This window comes from Tursiops truncatus, chromosome 1 (genome assembly GCF_011762595.2).
Source record: "Tursiops truncatus isolate mTurTru1 chromosome 1, mTurTru1.mat.Y, whole genome shotgun sequence".
NCBI classification, from domain to species: domain Eukaryota; kingdom Metazoa; phylum Chordata; class Mammalia; order Artiodactyla; family Delphinidae; genus Tursiops; species Tursiops truncatus.
Genome location: NC_047034.1, coordinates 139,529,113 through 139,552,022, shown reverse-complemented (window position 1 = coordinate 139,552,022; position 22,910 = coordinate 139,529,113). Strand labels below are relative to the sequence as shown.

Here is a 22,910-nt window from a genome sequence, read left to right as displayed (position 1 = left end):
GGAGGAAGACCAGGCGCTCATGGTTTTCCAGAAGTCGAGGAAAATTTCAGCAGATGGGGTCTGGCATTGCCAGGGGCCATCCCTCCCAGTAGCTCTGCTCACCTCGGTAGCACCTCTTCATGTCAGGGCCCAGTCGCATTGTGTCAGGACAGGCACAAGTGTACTTGGGGGAGTGGCTGGACATCTGAGGAGCAGGAAGGCACAGGTACTCACAGCCTCCATTGGGCTGGGCACTCAGCTCGCAGGCATCTGCAGCTAATGGCACAGAGAGAGACGGGGAGAGAGAGTACTGGGGCACAGACGGGATGTGCCAGGCTCTCCCTCCCCCACGCACGAGCCCCTTCCCACTCGGCTAAATCAAAACGATTTCTCTACTACTTTTACTGGGCACCTTCCATCACTGTACCTGCTGTTTTATCCCCATTCTTTCTTCCTTTTTTTTTTTTAAACATCTTTGTTGGAGTATAATTGCTTTACAACGGTGTGTTAGTTTCTGCTTTATAACAAAGTGAATCAGCTATACATATACATATGTCCCCATATCTCCTCCCTCTTGCATCTCCCTCCCTCCAACCCTATCCCACCCCTCTAGGTGGTCACAAAGCACTGAGCTGATCTCCCTGTGCTATGCGGCTGCTTCCCACTAGCTATCTATTTTACACTTGGTAGTGTACATATGTCCATGCCACTCTCTCCCTTCGTCCCAGCTTACCCTTCCCCCTCCCCGTGTCCTCAAGTCCATTCCCACACTTTCATTTAACGCTGATGACAACTCGGGGGGAGGGGGTGTTATGCCCAGGTTAACAGATAAAAGACTGTGGCTCAAAGAGAACAAACTTGTCAAAGCTATACCTCTAGTAATTTTGGAGACAATTTAAATCGAGGTCTGTTGGACTCCAAAGTCCATGTTTTTTTCTCCCTATGCCACAGGCCGTATCTCTTTCTTATTTAAATTTCTAATCTAGAATCAGGCACCAACCTTATCTCCTTACCCCTTTTTTGCTTTCCCACCTTCACCCTTCCCATTACAGTTAGAATGAGTCTATCCTAGTGACGGAGGAAGGGACAACCTAATTGCAGGATTCCTGGCGTCTGTTGCCAACCAGCAAGCTGACTTACTGACCGCCCTAGGATACGTTACTTGATACCACTGCAAAGTACGAACAAATAGCAAATGAGAAGCAATGTGCTCCCTTATGGCCGAAGGAGCTCTGGAATCAGACAGGCCTAAGTTTAGGCTTTAGCTCTACCACCTGCTAAGGTTATTTTACCCCTGTGAGCTACAGTTTCCTCAGCTGTTAAACGAGAACAGTGATATCCATACTTTGTAAGAATGGCAAAAATGGGACATTTGTATGTTTATTTATTTCTACCCAGCCTTAGTTCACCAAGAGCTTGAGGCAAGATGAAGTAAATATGCGACGGCAAGGCAGTCCACCAACGACAGGGACTGTTGCCACTACTTCTGGGGATGCCGAGACGTGACGTGCATGTGAATACAGCCTGCCTGCTAGAGGGAGGGGATGTGGGCAGGGGACCTGGGACTGGGCAAGGCTCACCTCGTGGCTGCTTCAGCTCATGGAAGATGACAATGTCATGTGGGTTATTGAGGTTCTCAGCTAGGACGGAGATTTCCAGGCCATTGAGCCGATTTGCACTGAAAATGGCCTCGTTCTCCAGGTCTGTCCAGAACACCTTGTCCTGTGGGGTACAAATACAGAGGATGGGAAGCCTAGAGCTTAAACCCACGACCTCAGCCTGAGGGCTCGGCCTCAAACCATAGTCACAAGCACTGCTCTGGCATCTCCCCTGAACTCTCTGGTCCACAGATTCACAGCGGGACTCTCAGCTCTGATCTGTGGCATAGGCTCTGGTTCCCTTCTGTCTCAGAGGGTTATTCAGTGCTCTGGCCTGAAGGCTGCTCATTAACGCTGAGCTCGGCCTGCTTCCTGGAGTTCACCAGAAACCGAGGTTGGGTCTCTGTAGCTGTTACCATTACTAGGGCCTGGGACCAAGATTGGGGAGGATGTATGATCTAGCAAGCACTATCCCTAGGGGGCCTCCTACAGCCTCTGGGTATACACGCATACACATCCGATGGTTGGTCCACACAAGCCTAAATGCGTATCTGCAGGCGAATCCACATTCATAGGTACCACCGTGCAGCCTCATGTGCAGATCTAGACACATACCCACATGCTCACCTACACACCCGAAGGCACACTTGTGCCTAAAATGAACTTGTCTAAGCACTGGTGTGCGTACGTACACTCACAAGCACGAGCACACACAGGAATGCACATTTTTAAACAGACGCATTTATGTATACACAGGCACGTACACATACATGCCACATGTACGTACAAGCACACACACATGTGTCTGAACACACCTGTCTTTCGAAGCAGAGGCTGGACTTGGGAGCTGGAGCCTTGCCCACAATGTCAGAGCTGTGCTGGGTGATGTCACTCCAAGCAAATATTGCCAATGCCCACCACAGGCCACTGTCCCCTTGCTTTCCCTCCCCTTGGTGGCAGAGTTAGTTTTGGGGAAGAGGTATGGGTGTGTGAGAACTTGGTCGCTTCTGGCTTCCTCATTCCCCAAGGAGATACGTTGTTAGGGTCAGAACACAGGAGGGTCTTGACTCTTCACCCTCCTGTGAGCTTCTTGAGGACAGGGATGATGTCTGATTCACTTCTATGACCCCAGGGTCCAGCAAAGGTCAGTGAGAGTGTGCTGAATTGAATAGCATCTCTCAGGCCATTTCCATAGTAAATAATACTAAGGAAATGTGTATTCCTTTTCCCTTTCTTTATTGGGTACCTTCTGTATACGTGGGTACAGTGCTGGGTGCCGAGGGTACCTGGTCTAGCTACTTACCTGTGGGAAGTGCTCTGAGGGAGGGGCCTTGGGGAGGAAGCACAGGAAAGGCTGCCAGGTGGACAAGGGGCTGCATAGCCTCTGTCTGAAGACAGCTCACGTATTATGTACAAACAAGCCAGTCAGCTTCCCTGTCCCTTTGTTTCCACTTGGACGAGTCTCAGGGAGTCATCCTATTTGAACAGCCTTTCCTAGGCTTCAGCTTCCTGATGGGGCCATGCCTCCCCTCACGGAGCTCACCTCAAACACAGCTATCCCGAAAGGGTGGCTCAGGTAGTCAGGGGAGGAAATCAGCATCTTCCTGTTGCCTCCGCTGAAGTCAATGCTGGACAGCTGGTGCAGCTTGGAGTCCACCCAGTACAAGCGCTGGTTCAGCAAATCTTGAGCAAGAAAAAGGGACAAGGGGATCGGGTTGTGAGCCTGGGACCACAGCCTGGAATTCTGCTCCTCTGTGGCCCTTCCCTGCCCACATCTCCAGGCCAGGCCTCAGAAGGAGGCCAGCCCAGGGCAACCATCAGGAAACACAGGCAGTGGCACTATAAGGGGACACAGCAACAAGACCCACGGAGCCCCAGGCAGTGGTCAGCTCCAGGCGCTAGAACAGGCCCCCCAGTGGGGGAAGGCAGGGCTCACCCAGGGTGATTCCGTTGGGCCACTCAATACCATCTGACACCAGTGTCTGCCGGTGCACACCGTTGAGCCCAGACTTCTCGATCTTAGCCTCGTACCCCCAGTCAGACCAATACACGAACCTAGAAGAGAGAAGAACCCAATGGGCTTCTTGTCAGGGAACATGACTGGGGTGGTGTGGGTCACAAGGGCTCAGTGGCCCTCTGAATATTGAAGATTACGCTTAGTGAGGACTGGAAAGACCTCTGAAGTTCACGGGAGCCATCAAACCTTAGCACTGGCAGGCGTGTCGGTCTTTGCCTTATCTGAGTCTCTGGAGAAGCCTGTATTCCCAGAGTCCCCCTGACCTCAGCTGAACAGCCTGTCAGCCCATCTGTCCCACCCCAGCAGCTCCAGCTCCAGCCCTAGCGTGCCAGAGCAGGAAGGGAAGGGCCCCGTCAACCCTCTTACTTTCCTGGTTGACAGAGGAGAAAGCCGATGACCTAGCCAGGGTCACACAGCTAGAACTCTGTCCAGGGCTTCTCTCTCTTTTTTCTTGAACATTTATTGAGTACTTACTAGGTGAGTGGCCTCATCTCCTGTACTTACAAATGCAGTAATCACTGCCCCTCTAATCCAATCCCTACAGAGCAGACAAAATGAGCTTCTAAAAATGGAAATAAGCTGTCATTATCCTGCTTTTTGAAATTGAGATATAATTGACATATGACACTAGTTCCAGGGGTACAACATAATGATCTGATATTGCAAAACGAGCACCACAAGAAGTTAGTCAACATCCAGCACCCCACAGAGCTACAATGTTTTTTTCTTGTGATAACTTTTAAGATCTATTACTCTCCAGTTTTTAAACTTTATGATGGTTTCTCCTACTGACCTTAAAATCAGATCCCAAATCCTTACCACATCCGACAGGGCTCTGCATGACTAGGTCCCTGCCTACCTCTCTGGCTATCTCTCCTGCCACCACTGCCCACTTCCCTTACAAACTCCACACCCGCCGCCAGGGCTTCTCTTAGATCCTCCAGGGCACCAAGGCCCTCACAGAGCCTTTGCCCCCACTTGTGTGCCATTTAGAACGTCTTTTCAGTAGAGAACCTTCCTCCGACCCTCGATGTAAATAGGTTCTCCCTGTTATTGACTCTTAAAACACCCTGTTTTTTCCCTCCAGAGCGCTCACACCATCGGTTATTTACGTGTGCATTCGGTATGTGGCGTATCTGTTTACTGTCTGTTTTCCCCACTAGTCTATACGCTCCGCTGAGGGCAGGCGCCTCATCTGCCTTACTCCTCATTTTGTACCTGGCAGGTAGCTCGTGTGTGGCCTATAGGCCTTATTTACTATTTGTTGAACGAAGTAGCCTCACAATTACCCCAGGAGGGTGTAATTATTAGTCCCATTTTACAGAGGAGTAAACTGTGGCTCAGAGAGGCTGACTTCCCTAAGATCACGTTGTGAATAAGTAGTAAGGCCAGGCTTCAAGTTTAAGTTCAAATTAAGTTGGATTCTAAAGCCCACGTGCTTAACCCTCCCCCAAATGCCTCTGCTGAAAGCTGGTGTCAAGCCAAGGCTGGCTCCAGGCTGGGGGGCTGCGTGGTTGTTCTGGATCCCTTCCATTTGCCACTTCGAATCCCATCGCCATTCTGCTCTGTATACCAAAAGGCTGGCGCATGTGGGAACCACATCAATGGGCTGGGCTCCCTAGCCGTCTGGCTTCCAGTTGTACTCAGCAAAATATCGGAGAGGGAAGGGGAGAGACTGAGGTCAGGATGTCTATTCCCCTAACTCCCCCCTACAGAGGTGCCTCCAGCTGGCTAATGCCCTAAAGGTGACCCTCTCTACTCGGCTCTTTCCCTCCCAACTCGGGTAACCCTCCCTGCTCCTGCCCCTCAGGCCTGTTACCTGTTACTAGTCCAGGATAGTGCATGAGACCTTACCCGCTCCTTTGTCAATAGTCCCTTTATTAACCGGCCTTAAATTATCTTAAAATGAGTGTGCAGTGGGTTTTCTGGCGGGACCCTGACCGAGCCACAACGGACCAGGAATGGGCTGGGTGTAACTATATGGTTTGGGGGACATGGCAGGTGCAGCCCCAGGTCTGTGTGACAGCAGACAGAGAACAGGGTTGAGGTGGGGGTTAAAGGAGATGACAGTTGTCTGCAGAGGGCCTGGATGCACCTGTGCAAAGCGGCAGCTGTCTGCCACTGCCCAAGGCCACACACAAAGGCCACGCACACCCTCTCAGGTGGCCAGCCTCACCCCCAGCTGCCCTCACTGGAAGAAGAGGCTTTTCTTATCCCTGCTTAACAATTAAGGAAACAGCAGCAGGAAGAAGCTGGTGATCCTGGTAAACATAATATGATGCAGCTGCTTAAAAACCATGCCATCTCAGGACATCCCCACTGAGGGAGGGAGGGAGGGAGGGAGTTGTGCTCTGTTCAGAATCCCTACCCCCGATATGGAGGCATGGGCAGAGCAGGGCAGCCTGGGTGGTGAGGGGCCCAGAGGCTGTGGGCCACAGGGATGGGGATGGAGGCAGGCAGGCTGGAGCAGAGCTGACCCAGTAATCTCAGTCCTCAAATCTTGCTGGCTGTCCTGCAGGGCAGGGAGTAGACATGCTAGAGGTAACTCCGGAGGCCAATGGAGGAAGTCCAAGAGAGGCAGATATGGGAACATAAGAACGAAACAAACAAAAGAATACTTTCTAATGGGCAGAGCTGCCCCAAAATGAAACAGGCCGTATGAGAAGTGACAAGCTCCTGTCTCTGGAAGTGCGAGCAGTCGCCAGATGCCCACCTGTGGCACGCAGCAGCCTGAGGGAAGACGTCCTGCTCCAGGAGCGTCTACCAGGCAATTTCTAGCGCCCTACCCGGCTCTGAGATGCTCTGCTTCTATGATATGGTGAGAGAGTAGCAGAGTCCTGGGAGCACCCTGGCGACCAGTGCGCAAGGGACCCTGGGTCAGGGGTTCACAGGCTGAGGGGCCCGCACAGACTTTCTTCCCTGTGGCTTGTGTCTGGGTGGCCCAGGGCCTTCCAAAGCCCTCAAGGCAGCTCTTGTGACAGACACATGAGGACTGAGCGCCTGGGGTAATTTGGGGGTGGGAACACTCACCCTCGCAGGGGGTCGACGGCAATGGCCCGGGGTTCACTGAGGTCACGGCTGAAGAGAGTGCAGCGGCGTCCGCCATCAACTGTGGCCACTGAGATGGTCTTGTTGCCCGAGTCGGTCCAGTAGATGTGCTTGTGGACCCAGTCCACTGCCAGGCCCTCCGGAGAGTGCAGCTGCTCATCAATGAGGACCTCCTGCTCCGCTGGGTCGCTGGCTTTGTCCATGTAGGCGCTAGGAGCAACCAGGGCTGGCGTGGGCAGGTGTGCCACCCCCGGGCCCATCTGGAGCTGCCCTTCCCCTCTCTCTTCCCTCTGGGTCACAGCAGTGCATTGGAGAGGAACTTGGCTCATTTCCACTCAACACATTCCCTGGGCCACCAGGGTAAGGATACAGGCTCAAGTCAGCCACGGTCTCTGGCCTGGAGGAGCTCAGTTTAGTAGGGACAGAAATTTACAGCCAGATAATTACACCAATACACTGTGATTACGGAAAGTACCAGAGGCTATAGCAGCAGAGAAATGGAGACTACATCATCCTGGAGGGCTGGAGAAGGACTTGTAGTTGAGCCCTGAAGGACCAGTCTGTCAGGAACACAAAGAACAAAGGCAGAGGGAACAGCACGTGCAGATGCCGAGGCGTGTGCTCTGGAACAGTGACGGATCCAGTGGGGGTGGAGTGGGGTAGGTGGGGTGTAAGACAGGAAGTAAGTGTAGGCAGGGGCCACATCCTGACGGGCTCTGCGTGCCACGCTAAAGGCTCAGGATTTCACTGTGGAGGGGTAACTGAACAGGTCGGAGGACACGGCCAGAGAGGCATGTTAGATCACTGTGGCACCTGCAGAATACGCGAGGAATTGGAGGAGGAGGGAATGAAGGCAGAGAGACCAGTTAGGAGGCTGTGACTACATCCAGGTGAGAGACGAAGAGGGTGTGCAGAAGGGCTGAGGCAGTAAGAATGGACAGAAGGGGCCACAATACAGCAGACACTCAGGAGGCAAAATTAGCAGGGCTTTCTCTCTCCCAAATGCTTTACTTCCCAAGGTTTTCTTCTCCACTTACCCTCTCTTCGGGTGATTAGTTCCACAGTGCCCACAGCCATCCACAGCTCTGACCCTCTGATCCTGACAACTGTCTAAGTTCCAGACTATAAAGCCAACTGGCCCCCGTCGGACGTCCCATGGACACCTTGAACTCAACACATCCCAAACTGTTCATCCCCATTCCCCTCCTCTCAGCCACACAGACAGACTGCCTACCCCCCACCCGAAACTCCTCCCCTGCTTCCATCTCAGAGAACGGTACCACCGTCCATGAAACCTCCCAAGCCGGAAACTGAAACTCCCAAAGTGAACCTGGGAATTCATTCTGACTCATCCTCCCACAGCTCCATAACCAGGGCATCATCAAATCCTGCCTCTTTCCGTCACAACCATCGGACAGGCACTGCTCAAGCTGTTTCTGGGTGTGCGAGTGTGAGTGTGTCTGTGTGTGCTGGGGTGTGATAAGCATCGAGTTGTCGGTGAGCAGCACGCAGACTGCTTCCATCCATCCATCCACCATTCGTTCAACAGTCCGCCCAGTGCCTGGTCATCGGCAGTCCTGCCAAGTGGATCTCAGGACAAAGAAAGGGGGCCTGGGCACGCAGAGGCTCCTAGGAGAGAACCTCCTGCATGTGCAAGGAGCCTTCCCAAGCGCCAGAGTCCACTGACTGTGCTGGGAAGGGCTGGACTGCAGGTAGTGCCACCCTTGACCGCCAGATTGGGTCAGAGGCCTCCTCTATACTTTTCCCTCATGCTCATCACAGTGGATTTCGCTATGCTCTGAGTGGGATCCTCCAGGCAGGACCAGGTCTGAGTCATCTTTGAGTCCCCAGCATCCAACACACATATATGTGAGCTGCTCTGAAAATCCCTACCAAAGCCCAGAGGCTTCTTCCTTTCCGCCCTGGCTGAACATTTCCTGTGTCTCGCACTGCCCGCTCAGGCCGCCGGAGGTCAGTCAAAGCCCCCATGTGTGGGGCTCAAAGCTGCTTGCCCATCCAAGCCCTCAGCCCCCCCGGAAGGCCCAGCAGGTGGAGAAGTCCTGGCAGTTCCACAACCGCTGTGATCCCCCGTGCCTTCCTGAGCCCGATCTCTGTCCTGGGGAAATATAGAGGCAGAAGGGGTGCAGAGGCCACCCTTCCTCTCCTTCTTTGTTGGCCCCAGCCCCGCCCCCCAGGCCTGGTTGCAGGACCCAGGCCTCGACTCACCTGTAGATCTTGCGGTAGGAGAGGTCACACCAGTAGATGCGATTGGTGGCAACTTCGACGTCCAGCGCCACGACGTTCTTGAGCATGGGGATGAGACGCGAGTAGTCCCGCTTCACCAGGTCTATCCTCCGCACTTCGTGCCGATTGGTGAAGATTAGGGACGGGCTTCTGCCAGCTGCCATGCAGGGGGGTTGAGAGGGAAAGGGTCAGTGCAAGAGGCGGGGGATCTGGAGACCAAGGCTCTGCCACTGGTTTGCTGGGGGACTCCTCATTTCCTGTAAAAAGTGGCGACGACTCCTACCTCACAGGTTAAAGAAGCAGGTGAAATGATGGCTACAAGAAGCATAAGATGCAAAGCCCCATGCATAACAGAGGGATTTTTATTCTTTTTATCGCACACAAACTCCCCCCTAATCTTTGATGACTCCCCATTTCCTCTGGCCTGCACGGAAGGCCTTCTGCAGCACGACCCCAGCTCCCTGTCCAGCCTCATCACTCACCCCCCTGACACCTTGATTCCGGCCACCAGACTACCTGTCATCACCTTGCCACGGCAGAGCTTTGCTGCCTCGGGGCCTTTGCTCAAGCTGTCCCTCTACCTAGAATGCATGTCTCCCCAGCAGCTGCCACCTCCTCTGCTTGGGCCCCACTGCAGTGTTCAAGAAGGGGCAACATGAGCGTTAAATGATTTAGAAAGATGACTGAGGCTGCAGCATGGAGCACGGCCCTCAGGGCTGGGGGTGGGACTCGAGGGAGGAGGTTCAAGGAGGTCGTTGTGAGACTTTAGTTTATACAGAGTGTATTGGCATGAGACGAATCTGCAGATGCTGGAAGGGACCAGATCACAAAGGATCCTGTGATCCAGGGAGAGAGTTTTCACTTTATTCTGAGCCAAAGGCAGGGGTGGGATGTGTATAATATGACACAGACTATATACGTGCAAAGGGACAACACACAACCTCCCGTGTATACACAAACCCATTTTTAGATTTAGGATTAGATTTTGGGAAGATCTTCAGTGAGCTAGACATTCCTGGCTACTCCATGGGGAGGGTCACTGTCCCCCAGGCCTATGAGGGCCTAGCACTTCGCACAGGCCGCCACCCCTCCAGCCTGTTTTCAGATGGAGCGGGCCACTCTCAGGCACCTGCAATACTGAATGGCAACACCTGCCCCTGTACCTTCTCCCCCTCTTGTTTTCCAGCTGACACTTCTGCAGGCCACCTGGTTCCTGTCACTGTCCATCGGTGCCAGGCTAATGTGCTCCCTGGGGACAGGGTAGGACCAGCACAGAGCCAGGTGGGGCCTGGGGCTGGGTGTGTGACCTGTGTGTAGTGATGGAGATTATTTCAAAGCAGGGTTGGCGTGACAGGGAAGGTGTGGGACAAACAGATACCATGGAAAACTAGAGGTCTAAGCGCAAGGAGAAAGGAGGAAAGCTGGATGCAAGGCCCAGCTCCGCCACTGACCAACTGTGATTTTCCTCACCTCAAAATGGGAGCAAAGACACTTCATCTTCCTGAGGGCAGGAGCTGGGTTACAGGGTACCTTGAGGTGATTTTTACTGAGAGCTGTGACTGTGACAGGAACCCTGTGTGTTTATGATTTGAGTTTTTGAGTAACTGCACTTTAGATATTCACACATAAGGGTTTGTGTATACATGGGCCATTGTATGTTGTCTCCACTGCACGTATGTAATCCCAGTTCTGTGTCACACCTGTCCCATGTGGGGGTAAGAACAGGTTGCATGTTACATGTGATGGGCTAATGTATGTGCTGTACATTGTGCAGTTTGGGTGGTATATGTTTTGGGTTTACGGGCTACATGTCAATTATTGTAGCTGCTGTGTTGTTATAACCTATAGAATGAGTATTCGTGCATCTGAATCCCAGGTTCGTATATCCAACAGCCTACACAATACTTTGCTAGATGTCTAAACCGTTTTGTTAAATTTAGCATGTCCAGATCAATCTAATATTCTCCCAAACCTGCTTTTCTCACCGTCTTTCCCAACTCCATAAATAGCAATCCTATTTTTCCAGTTAGTTCGTCAAAAACCTTGGGGTCATCTTTGACTCCTTTTTTTTCTTTCACATCCTACATTTAATTCATAAGCAAATCCTGCTGCTTCAAAATAAATCCTGACCTTCAAAATATATTCATACTGTCCACTTCTCATTATTCCCACGCAAGGCCCTGATCCAAGCCACGATCACCTCTCTCCTGGCTGACGGCAAGGACCTCTGCAGCAGCTCCCCTGCTTCCTCCCCTGCCCCCGACAGTCTATTCCCAACACAGCCTACAGAGGAAGTCAGTTAAAATGTAAGGCACACCCTGTCCCTCTACTCTGAACCCACAAAGGCTTTCTTCCCCGACTGACAGTGAAACCGAGAGTCAGCCCTTAGAATGGTCTCGAAGGCCTTTGTGATCTGCCCCCAAGTCACCTCTTGGACTTCATCTCCTCCTATGCCCTGGTTGCCCTGGCTGCCCTGGCTTCCTCGTTCTTATCTGAACACAGCAGGCATGCTGCTGCCTTCGGCTCCTGCAGGTGATGCATGGCTCACTCCTTCATCTCCTTCAGGCCTTTATTCAAATGTCACCTTCTCAGTGAGGGCTTTCCTGACCACTCTATCGAAAACTATAACTTCTCTACTTTATATTTCTCCTGAACCCTCATCACCATCTGCCATGCACTGTATTTATTTTTCTGATTTCTTGTCTGTCTCACCAACTAGAGTGTAAGTCCCATGAGGACAGACAGGGATTCACGTCTATTTTGCTTACTGCTGAATCCCTAGTGCCTACAACAATGTTAGGTGTCCAGTGTAAAGAACTGAATAAAATAAGTGAATTCCGTTGGCTGACGTGACGATCAACGTTAGGTCTGCACATGGCCTGCTCTTTGTGTGGGCTGCCCGTGCCGTGTGTAGCCAGCATGGTCCAGCCTGTGTCTGGCACTGTGTGTCGTGCGAGTGCAGACTCTGTGGGCTGTACCGGGTGGCGCTGTGCAGCGTCTGCGTGGGTGTACATGCACAGTGCATCGTGTGTGTGCTGAATATTTACACTCTGAGCACCGTGTGTGCAACCTGCCATCTGTGTGTGTACACGCAGGTGTGCACACCCGCTCCTCACGTATGGGAAGCACACTGCTTCCTGGACTCCCTCAGAGCTGCTCCCCTGCCCCCCCCCACCTTGCAGTGTCCATACCGACGGCCTTGCAGTTCTTGGTCAGGGTGTCCATCTCGTAGCCAGGGTGGCACTCGCACTTAAAGTAGCCTTTGTAATTGACACAGATCTGGCTGCAGGCGTCTGGGTCCTCACACTCGTCAATGTCTGTGGGGGGGAGCAGAGGTCAGCACTGGCCGGAGGAGCCGCCTCCTTGAGGGGCTCGGGGAGGGGCTCACCACCACAGGTCTTCTGGTCCAGGAGCCGGTAGCCCGATGGGCACGTGCACTCAAAGCCGATCTTGAGGTCGGTGCAGATGTGGGAACAGCCGCCATTGTTGTGCAGACACTCGTTCAGCCCTGGGGAGGGACGTGGGCTCCTGAGGGTCCAGGAGCTCAGATTGGGGTGGGGGCAGGACAGGGATGGGCCTAGAGCTGAAGCAGAGACCCGGGGCAGCGAGCTTCCCCCAGAGCCTCACTGAGCCTCAGCCTCATTAGCCAGGTGACTGGGCAAGAGGAGGCTCAGAGAGGGCCGGGTCGCATAGACAGGACAGAGTGGAACCAGAACTCGGGTCCTTTGCCTCCCAGGCCAGGGCTCTGTCCACCACCAGGCTGAAGGCAGCTAGGCTGCCTAAGGTCTTTCCTTTCACAAACACATTTCTTATGGCTCCTCCTTCCTTGTGACCTCAGAGTTGAAGGTGCCTGCAGGTACCACGTCCAACCCTCAGGGACCCCAAAAATCCCTTCCGAAATGCCCTTGCTTAAACACCCCCAGCCTCGGGAAGCCTGCTTTCCTCCTGAGGCAGCTGGCTCTGTGTGGGGTTGACCAGAGTCCAATGGCTCCCCCAGAATCTCCTTAAAGCGCCGATTCCTGGTCCCCCGCCATTCAAGTGCCTTTCCCTGCCTGCACTCCATCTGTCTGTGTCCTTCTCCCGCAGGGCCCAGAGCTAGTCTGCCACCCAGAGGAGTCTGAACGACAAGGGCTGCCCGCTACTGAGCTGTGGTCATCTAAGGCTGCCAGGCCTCTTTCTCCACGGAGCTGCTGCTAAGTCAGTTCTCTCCCACCGTGAACTATGGTGGATTTTTTCACCTCCTCTCATTTCAGCACCTGTCCCTATTCCTACACTTAGTCACAGGCCTGGTCCCAATATTACCAACTGCAGCAAGGGATGAAGGGATGCCAGGAGGTCATCTGGTTCCCCCGTCCTCCACTCCCTTACCACCTCCTGGCAGGGTCCTAGTGGAGGTCAGGGAGGCCGGGACCAAGGCTCAGCAAGTTCTCACAGCATCTTTGGGCTTTAGAACCACAGAGGGTTAATTCTGCCAGCCAGGGAAGGTGCCGTGCCACCCTCTGCCCATCAGGCCCACGTCCCACCACTCCAGCCAAGCCAGGCAGAGCTGTGCCCGGCCAGCCAGGGCCATGCACACAGCTGGTCTGAGCTGCCCACCCCAGGCCATGCACAGCTGTGGTGCCCCACCTCCAGCCTGAGCCATGCTTAGGGAATGCTCCTCTTTACCCCTGGGCCGCCTCCTGTTTCTCTGGGATGTTGGCAGAACTGAAAGAAGAAGACCATAGCAACCCCATGACTCGGGGGCCGGGGGGTGACTCAGCCAGGCCCAGCCCTGGGAAGCCCCAGCCCCTCGGGGTGGGCTGAGCTGTGGTAGCTTTGCGGTGGTCTCTGTAGGGTACCACCTCCAGGACTCTTTCTGTCACTCCAAGCCCTCCTTGACCTCTCCCACACCACACTATTCCCTCCCGTCCGTTCATTTGTTCACCAGTTCACTCACTTCCTACCCTGCCTTCTGCAGGGGCAGCAGCTCAACCATTGTATTTACCGACCACTGGGTGGAGGGGCATGTGTAGGATGGCTCTGCAAGGGGAAAGGGGAGAGCTCCACGTGACTCAGGCTTCGATGAAAGACCAAGGAACTGAGTCCTCCAGGGCTGAGGTGAGTCGGGGTCAGAGAATGGGTAGCGGGTCCCGAGCTGTCTATCTCCGTCAACCCTTCCCTGGAAGACCAGTGCTGAGGCAGAGGCTGAGGGGAGTCTCCGGGCCTTCCCAATTCTACCTACCCTGGAGGTGATTCTGCTGGGGGGCCTGCAGGGTGGGGAGAGGGGAAGATGGCCCAGAGAGGCCTGAGGAGCATTTGAGGTCCCCTGTTGAAGGAAGGGGCAGTGCCCTTCTCCCAGCACGCACGCCCACCTGCATGCCCACACCTGCATGCACACACACACCAGCCTACGTGCACAGGCAGGCACATTCACACAGACGTGGGAGCCGCACAGAGATACGTGATGCAATTCCCTTGCCTTCCTCAGAGGAGGAGCCATGGGTACAGACACTGGCCTCTCACCAGCACAGAGACACAAACACATGCGTACATACGTCTCTTTGGTGTGTCATGCAAAAGACAAGAGAGAAGAGAGTTTAGCAGGTTAGTAGTCTGTGGGTGGGGGGCGGTGGCTAGGCTCCGCTGCTCCTGCTTCCTTATCCTCTTTTCCATAACTTCCTTCTTCTGGGACTTTCCATGGCAGGGCCTGGGGGGAGTCTGTCACCTGCAAGCTCAGGTGGAGGCCGAGGGACCTTCACCCAGCCACTCCTCCTTCCGAAATCAATTTCTTAATCTTCAGTAGGGGCAGAAACGTGCTATTCCAGGGAGCTCCAGGGGATGAAGCTCCTCTGAGGGCTCAGGAGGGGAGGTACTGGGTGGAAAAGGGTCTGCCAGGAGGGTAGGGGAGGGAGGGTCTGACCTAGGCTCTGTCCCCCAAGAAATCCTCTGTCCCCTGACCTCAGAAATGAACCTTCCTGGAGCCCACGCTGGGTTTCCTGCGTGCTCTCTAGGATGCCCGCCCACCTACGGTCCAGACTCTCCTGTTCTTTTTAGCCTGGAACCCACCCCTACAGCTCTGGCCATCAGGACAGCCGCCTCTTTCCACTCCTAACTCATGTCCAGCCCGTGAGTCTGGTCTCCCAGAAAGCTTCTCAGGATGGTGCTACCCTCTGCTGCTGGCTCTGCCCTATGCTCACCCGGGCCTGGCCTGAGCCCAGTGGCCTCCAGATGTGCCTCGTCTGCCCACCCACTTGCTGTTCCCCACCTCTTCCCCTGCAGGGTCTCCTGCAGGGGTCTGGAAGGCCTCGGAGGCCAGCGCCCTGGCTAGGTCGGCAGGGCAAAAATAATGAGGAAGAGAGAAACTTCAGAGTGAGCACACACTCAGAGGTCTGAACGTGGAAGAAGCGAGGAGAGGCTGCATTTGTGAGAGGAAGCATAATTTCTGAGCATCTGGAAAGGAAAGGCCCTTTGATTTGCAGAGTAGCAGAGCAAGAGGCCCCAAAGGCAAAGAGCCCCGTCTGAGACCATGGGACAGCGCACGAGTCCAGAGAGAGGGTCAGATCAGAATGTGTGCAGAGGGGCAGTCGAGGGCTGAGGGCCGGGAGGGGGCGTGGCAGGGAGGGTTAGTCCAGCAGCGGGACGGAGAGAGGTACTGTACCACACTCTTTCAGAGGCTCATCTGACCAGTCCCGGCAGTCCCTCTGAGCATCACACACTTTCCCGCCGTCCACGCACTCGCCACTCTTACACTGAAATCTGCGGGGACCCTCACATGTTGACTCTGTCGGGCCGGACAAGAGAGTGGACAGCACTGATGAGACCTTGGGCAGGGAGGGCTGGGGTGGGCTGGGCCCATGGGAGGTGAGCAGAGCTCCAGCCCCAGTCCCTGCTGGTCTCCAGAAAGTGACCCAGGACAGAGAGCTGAATACAGGGCCAGAGGGAGCTCTGCTCACAGAAGGACAGGACCCCAGGGATAATCGGGATACCCAAGCATCATCTAGGAGGGCAGGGCATGGGGCTCTGCGTCTGATCTGTCAGCATTAGGGAACTTGGAGGGAAAAGCAGCAGCTCTACAGAGACCCTGGCGGATGCACTGACCATCTCCTGAGGGGGACCTATGCTCCAAGTGCCCTAGATAGAGGAGGCCACGTCACTGCCCAATCGCTGATCCATTTCTCCAGATGACCACTGAGTCCGGGTCCCTGCTGCTGCTGCAGGGTGATGACCGCAGAGCCATCTGAGAATTAAGTGGTCTCCCTGGGAAATGGGACTCAGCCTCTGCTCAGTCTGGGAACGAGTGAGGGAGGCTGCTTGGAGGCGTAGATGTGGACCAATGGTGGGGGCTGGACTTCCTGCAGTGCCTTCATGTCCCCTCCCCCTAGGTCTCTTTCAGCTTTTGCAAAGTCCTTAAAAATCCAGGTCTAGTGCCACTAGGACCCCAGGAAGGGGATCTGGGTGGTTTAGGGGCAAGAAATGCTCTGAGGGAAGATGCATCTTAGGGACCAAGGGGTGATGTCTCCCTCGCTGCTCTCTACGGAGCCAGGGGGAGGAGCTCAGGCATTCGCCTCAGAGGACGCTGCCCCTTTGCTGCTGACCACACGCACCCTGCAGGCAGCCAGCTTCATCACTCCTGTCTGGACAGTCCTGTTCCTGGTTGCAGCGCTTGATGGCAGGGACACAAGTCCCATCCCCACACCGGAACTCGTCTCCACGGCAGGTGCCCAGCGCTGCCAGGAGAGGGGAAGGGGAGAGAGTCAGGGCCATTATGGTGCTGGGACAGCTCTCTTCCCCCAACCTCCACCCTCACCCCCACTCCGTATCCACCCCTGGCAAAAACAGAACCGGTCGCTGAGCTTGGGAGTCTTCGGAGGACACCCGGCCAAGGCACAAAATGGGAAGACTGAAGCTCAGAGAGGGGGAAGGCCTCACCCAGGGTCACACAGCACTCTAGCTGGCAAAGGCAGGACTACAATTCAGGTCTCCTGTTTCCCACTCCACCGTCTCTCCCCAGGGCCACTCCTCCAAACAGACACGTGGTCTTCTTTGGAGTCTCCGTGCTCATTACTTAACGACCTCATCCCTTCAGCAAACCCCTCCTGAGCGCCCAGTGTGTGTGCGGTGCTGTGCAGGGGTGGGGAACACAGAGATTACTAAGAGACTCCCCATCCTCTAGGAGCTCAAGGGTGCACAGTGGGGCTGAGGGGCGAGCAACAAGGGCATCACAGTGTGGATGTGCTGTAAGAGAGGGTGCCAGGGACCTGCAGCAGCTCAGGGGAGAGACGCAGCCCAGCTGGGTCCATCAGAGGAACCTGGGCAAGGCCTTGAAGGATGAGCAGGCCCAGCAGGTAGGCAGGGTGGGGGGCTTCCTGAGTGTACCAAGGTGTCTGGCATTGGAACCACTCGTGACTGCTTGGGACAGGGAAGGGCAGAGATGGGAGGTATGGGGGTGGGGGGGAGCGTTACTGAAGGTCACAGGTACCTGTGAAGACCCTGAGCTCCGCAGCTTAGCAGCCACGTGGCCTCACACAAGTCACTTCACTTTTCCCAAGTCCTGCTGCCACCGTTAAAACATTACTAGGATCAGAGTAGGGCGAGGAGACGCGGCCCCTCGGCGGACAGTCGCGCACCCGCGGCTCTGGGCGATACGGAGGGGAGGTGGCTTACGGCAGTCGGCCTCGTCCGACTTGTCCTTGCAGTCGCGGTCGCCGTCGCAGCGCCAGCCCAGGTGCACGCACTCGCCGCTGCGGCAGGCGAACTGAGCGGCAGCGGCGCAGGTGGCGGGCGCGGACGTGGCCCTGGGGCCCGCGCGGCCGCAGAGCTCGGCCGCCTCGTCCGAGCGGTCCTCGCAGTCGAACTGGCGGTCACAGACCCAGCGCTCGGGGATGCAGGCGCCGCCGTCGCCGCCGCAGCGGAACTCGCGGGGCCCGCAGGCCGGGTCGGCGCAGCCACGCTCGTCGCTGCCGTCGCCACAGTCGTCGTCGCCGTCGCACACGAACACGGCGGCCAGGCAAGAGCGGTTGCTGCACTGGAACTCGTGCGGGGCGCACACTGCGCGGGACAGAGAGCCGGTCGGCCCGCCGGACCCCATCCCATCCCCGGTGCCCCGGCCCGCTGGTCCCGCTACAGGGGCCCTGATCCTCACCCGCGGGCCAGAATGAGCCCGGCTGGGGCGCCGAACAGGGGACAGCAAAGGGGGCCTCCAATCCGGGTCCTGCCAGGGTCATGCTGGATGACCTGGGGCAGCACACTTGCCACCCTGAACCTCCCCAGCCTCGTTGGGAGTAGGAATTCCTGTGCTGCTCCCAGCAGGATGGTGGGACTAGGAGTCTCTAAAGCTGCAGAACACGCCCTGTCTTGAAGGGCTTTGCGATGTCCTCAGGAAATGATATGCAACATGACACCGACCCTCCCAGGGAACAAGGTCTGGACCTGCTTCTTTACAACACAGTTCAGGTCCCTCCCCGTCCCCTGTTTGCCCAGAACTACCCTAAGTCCCTGGGCTTAGCATCCGAGGCCACTGGCACGGAGCTACTGCTCTGCCCCATCACCTCACTCCCGCACATGCTCCGGCTTCACGTCGCACACTGGACCATTTGTACACTTTCCCACCTCCCGGCCTTTGCCCAAGCTGCCCCATCTGCTGGGCGCCCATCTCTTGCCCGCCACTGTCTCTGTATATCGCAACGATGAGTTCGCATCCTTCAAGGGCCCAAATTCTACCTCTTTCATAACACACTTCATGCTCCCCTGCTTGGCAAGTTTCCACCCACCTCCACTCTCCTTTCTGGTGCCCTTCACAGCCTGCTCAGGTGTCTGGGTCTTGTGTCCTTCTCTGTCTGCCCCGTGACCACAAACTGCATGGGGGTGGGCTCTGAGACTGATCCACTTTTGTTCTGAAGGCCCGGCACAGAGGAGCTCCCTGCAGTGAGTGGGTGTGGTGTGGATGGAGGCTGGAACGGCCCTGGTGTGAGGAGTAATTCAGGGATGTGCAGTAGTTCAGGGCACAGGTCACTGGCCCTGCCTGGGGCCCTGGGCTTCCCCTCTCTGGTGGCCTGCTCTGAGCTCAGAGGCTGGGGGAGCCTTAGTGACCACCAGCCCAACTACCAGTTTACAGATGGGGAAACTGAGGCCCAGAGAGAGGAGCAATTTGCCCAGGGTCACACAGTCAGTCCATGGTGATGAGGGAACCAGAACTCAGGTTTGGGGCTCTTACTTCCTACTCTAACTCATCTCGGCTTTCTGGTTTTCCTCCCATCCTGGAGTGTAGGCTGTTTCTAGAGCAGCGACCTGGCCTCCTTCCCTCCTTCATTCCTTACACAGAGGCCAAGAACAGGCCTGGGGGCCCAGGCAGGGTGTGGATGCAGGAGCTGTGGCCACAGGTAACTCGGTGGTGGCAGCACCAGATATCTCCACGTGGGGGCGCCAAGAGTCTGTGTTTTTATTTTCCGGTGGGAAAAAGTCCTTTCTCATCGTTAGGGAACATAAAAGAGAACGATGTCTTCAGTTTCACCATGTAGGGCAGCTCGTGTCATGTGTTGCTGACAGCGCTACCAGGTTTCTGACAGATGCATTTTTTTTCCCTTTCTGGGCTTTTGGGATGTTGGGGCATTGGTGGGAAAAGCACACCCTACCCTGTGATGTCTGCCCCTCAAGATTAAGCTGATGCCTCCTTCCTGTCCAGACAGGGAGGGAGGACTCATTACGATCAGAGTTCTGAGAAGACGTGCTGCCTTTATCCTGAGTTCGCTCCAAGGTTTGGAAGCTGACAGCACCTTGAAGATCTACATCCTCAGGCCTGTGCCCAGGGACCCCCCTCGCCCAGCATTCACGAATGGAAGAAGCTCTGAGGGATGAGAGAAGGGAGAATTCTTTTTGTTTCCCCCGGTGGTTGGGGAGCTGAAGCAGAGAAGCCCCACAGGCCCTTCGAACACCACTATCTCCTATAATTAACAGGAGACAGTCCTGCCACAACATGCCCTCGTTAGAGCTATTCCTACCCGCTGCGGTAGTGGCTGATGGCCTTGATGACTGAGGAAACATCTGATTTTCAGGGGGTAGGGGAGGGAAGAGGATTCTCACTGGCCAGTGAGGCCCCACAAAATGATCACAGCTGAAGAAATGAGCCAATGCCATCAACGGGGCTTTGAACCTGCTGGCCCCAGCCAGGATCTGCCCCCATAACCAGATGCTTCCGGCTTCAGACATATCCAAACTCCAGACTCAGAATCCTACAGTGCTGTGACTCAGAAGCCCCCAGAGGAGATGGCGTTCCCCTGGGCCTGGAAGGATGGATAGGATGAAATACAGAAGCTGATAAAGGGAGGGGGTGGGAGACAGTGGTGGGCACGTGCTTGGCAAAAGCCCCCAAGGGATCGCCCAGATCTCAGCCCAGCCTCACAGCCTTGTAACGAGAGCCAGTCTGTCTACCCCGTTAATCATGAGCTCCCAGAGGGAGGACTGTGTAGCAGTCACCTTATCGGCCCTTTCAGAGCCTGGCTCCGGGCCTGGCACACAGTAGGCGCCCATCAAATATGTAACATGCACGGTCGGGTTGTGCTCCCCACTGGCCCAGGCCCTGCTGGCCCGCTCCCTGGGAAGGAGATAATCCCTGTGTTTGAAGCTCAGTGATGTGGAACTGCCCCAGTGACCACTTCCATCTGTCCCTGCCGAGGCTGCTGGGAATGTCTTCCTGCCCTATGGCACGGGGGCTCAAATCTGAGATTTGAGCGACAGTCCCCCTCCCTACCCCTGACACTGCCAGTGCCCTGGCCCGGGCCACCACCATCTCTCACTACGGTCCCCACCCTGGTCTCCCTGCCCTTGCTCAGAGATCAGTACAGATGTATGGAATGGGTGAGCAGATGTCAGGCAGGCATGGTTTAAGAACGCATGGATTTTGCTGTCCAGACCTGAATTTGAATCTCAGTTCCAGCACTCAGCCGTGGGCACTTTTCCTCGCTTGTCTGAGCCTCAGTTTCCTCACCCACAAATGGGGATGATAATGGCTGTTCGTGAGGTGTTTGTGAGGATGAAAAAGAATGTCTCTGCAAAGTGCCCGGCCATTACTAGTGTCCTGACCGTTACCTTTTCCTCTCCACCTGCCAAGCCCCCTGGAGAACCTGGCCCCTCCCCACGAGCGGCCACTGCTCCCCGAGGCTGCCTGACTGTGCGTGGCGAACCCTGGGGACCTGACCCCGGACTCACAGGTGGCACAGCCGGCCTCGTCCACTCCACTCTCGCAGTCCTTCTCTCCATCACAGCGCCACGAAGCAGGCACACACTTGTGGCTGGTGGGTCCACAGCTCAGCTTCTCTGCGGGACACACCTGCTTGGCTGTGGAGACAGACACACGTGCATGGCTTAGCCGCGGGGGACACAGGGCATGGTGCCAACCGGTCCTACTGCCAGGCTCCAGCAACCTGGCCCGAGGCCCTGGGAATCCACCAGGGCCTTCCTGCCCCATGTCTCAGTTTCTTCGTCTGAGAAGAAGCCCCTGTCTTCCCCTAAGACTTCCTGAATCCTACAACTGACCCCACCACTGCCCTGCCTAACACCCTTTCGTGGACCCCTGGCCCCTGGCCCTCAAGGCCCTCCTTGATCCAGCCAACCCCTGCCTGCCTCACCGGCCCGACCTTCCACCCTTCCAAGCCTTCCCTTTAAGCTCCAGCAATGTGGAGCCGCCTTGCCCTGCATGAGTCTCTGCCATTTCCAGCTGTGTGCCCTTGGGTGAGATATGCCCCATGTGGGCCTCAGTTTGCCTTCCAGATCAGTGACTCCATGACTGCAGATGTGCAGGGCTCACCAAGGCCCCAACAGCTCCCTCCAAGCCCCCTCCCCTGGCGATGGTGCTGAGAGCAGCCGCTGAGTGGCAGGGCCCAGCGGGACCACACAGCTATAATTACTGCAGCTGCAATCAGAGGCTGACTCAATCAGGGGCTCGAAGCCCCAGGGTTGATTCTCAATTTGGAAGAAAGAATGAGAACCCTGATCAGGCCTGGGGATGGCTCTCATCTTGAGCGTCCCAGAAGGTCCCACGTGACAGACCCAGCTGAGGCAGACGCATCTCAGGCCTCCGCGGCTGGCTCCCTCTGCCTTTCAGGGGGTACACGAGGCCGAACTCAGTGGTCTCCAGGATGTGCCAGGCACAGAGCTAGACGCTTCCATTTAATCTTTACAACAACCCAGCAGGGTGAAGATTATGTTGGGGCCTCCGGCACGAAGGTCGAGGCCATGGGCTCTGGGGCTTGGCTGCCTGGGTTCAGCTCGGTCACTCACTGGCTATCTACCTTGGCCAGCAATCCTCATCTCTGTGCCCATAAAGTGGGGACAATACTATTCCCTATCCCACAGGATTGTTACGAACACCTACGTTAATGTCTGTAAAGCACTTAGAACGCCCAGCCAGTGCTCACTAATGATACCTACCATTACTCTCCACGCGTAGAGCTGAGGACTTGTTTGTTCCCTCAGTGAGTAGCTATTGAGCACTGCTGTGTACCAGACACGGCACCCATCACCAGGTACTAGTCACACAGCTGTCAAGAGCCGAGTGAGGATGCAGTCAGCTGTGTCTGATGCCAGAGACGGCACAGTCCACTGCCCCCTGCAGGTGGCAGGTTACTGGTGCCTTACCCTCAGTTTTTCTCTCTGATCTCAGACCAGTTTTTCTTCCTCTTACTTCCATAGCTGGGGTGAGAGGCCACAAGAGATGGAGAAAAGGGCACAGACAAGGTGGGGTTGGGAGCAGGTATCTGAGTCAAGGCCCCCAGACACTACTACGCTGTGGGAGAGGAGTACCTCGGACCCCTAACTGTGGATCCCAAAGTTATCCCTAGGAATACATTTCACAAATATAAGGCGACCTGTTGGGAATACGGGATTCACAGGATTCATTTTACAGAAATTTCCCTTTACAGATACTGTCGTGTAGAGCCCTGGAAAGCACTGGCACTCAAAGACCCTTTACAACGGCCTCCTCGGGGCGAGTGCAGGGTGGTGAGCGGCCTGGGAGTCAGGAGAGGGGCCCAGAGCACCTCCATCACCCA

The 22,910-nt window shown here is 55.5% G+C and overlaps 1 protein-coding gene across 24 annotated transcripts in view; it reads right to left on the bottom strand.

Annotated features, from left to right (window-relative positions):
- Nucleotides 1-22,910, bottom strand: part of LRP8 (LDL receptor related protein 8) — a 77,726-nt gene that overhangs the window by 11,883 nt on the left and 42,933 nt on the right. For 3 of the 24 annotated variants that reach the window (XM_033866367.2, XM_073789573.1, XM_073789600.1), the window contains exons 4-16: nt 21,070-21,198; nt 17,530-17,913; nt 16,470-16,592; nt 15,524-15,646; nt 13,513-13,590; nt 12,275-12,394; nt 12,078-12,203; nt 8,869-9,043; nt 6,625-6,852; nt 3,514-3,632; nt 3,121-3,260; nt 1,560-1,701; nt 103-255 (exon numbers count right to left, since the gene is read on the bottom strand). In XM_033866367.2, the coding sequence (XP_033722258.1) occupies nt 103-255; nt 1,560-1,701; nt 3,121-3,260; nt 3,514-3,632; nt 6,625-6,852; nt 8,869-9,043; nt 12,078-12,203; nt 12,275-12,394; nt 13,513-13,590; nt 15,524-15,646; nt 16,470-16,592; nt 17,530-17,913; nt 21,070-21,198 (2,040 nt within the window). The remainder of the gene's footprint in view (nt 1-102; nt 256-1,559; nt 1,702-3,120; nt 3,261-3,513; nt 3,633-6,624; nt 6,853-8,868; nt 9,044-12,077; nt 12,204-12,274; nt 12,395-13,512; nt 13,591-15,523; nt 15,647-16,469; nt 16,593-17,529; nt 17,914-21,069; nt 21,199-22,910) is intronic. The other 21 variants (XM_033866412.2, XM_033866420.2, XM_073789605.1 and 18 more) reach the window with 15 other exon arrangements.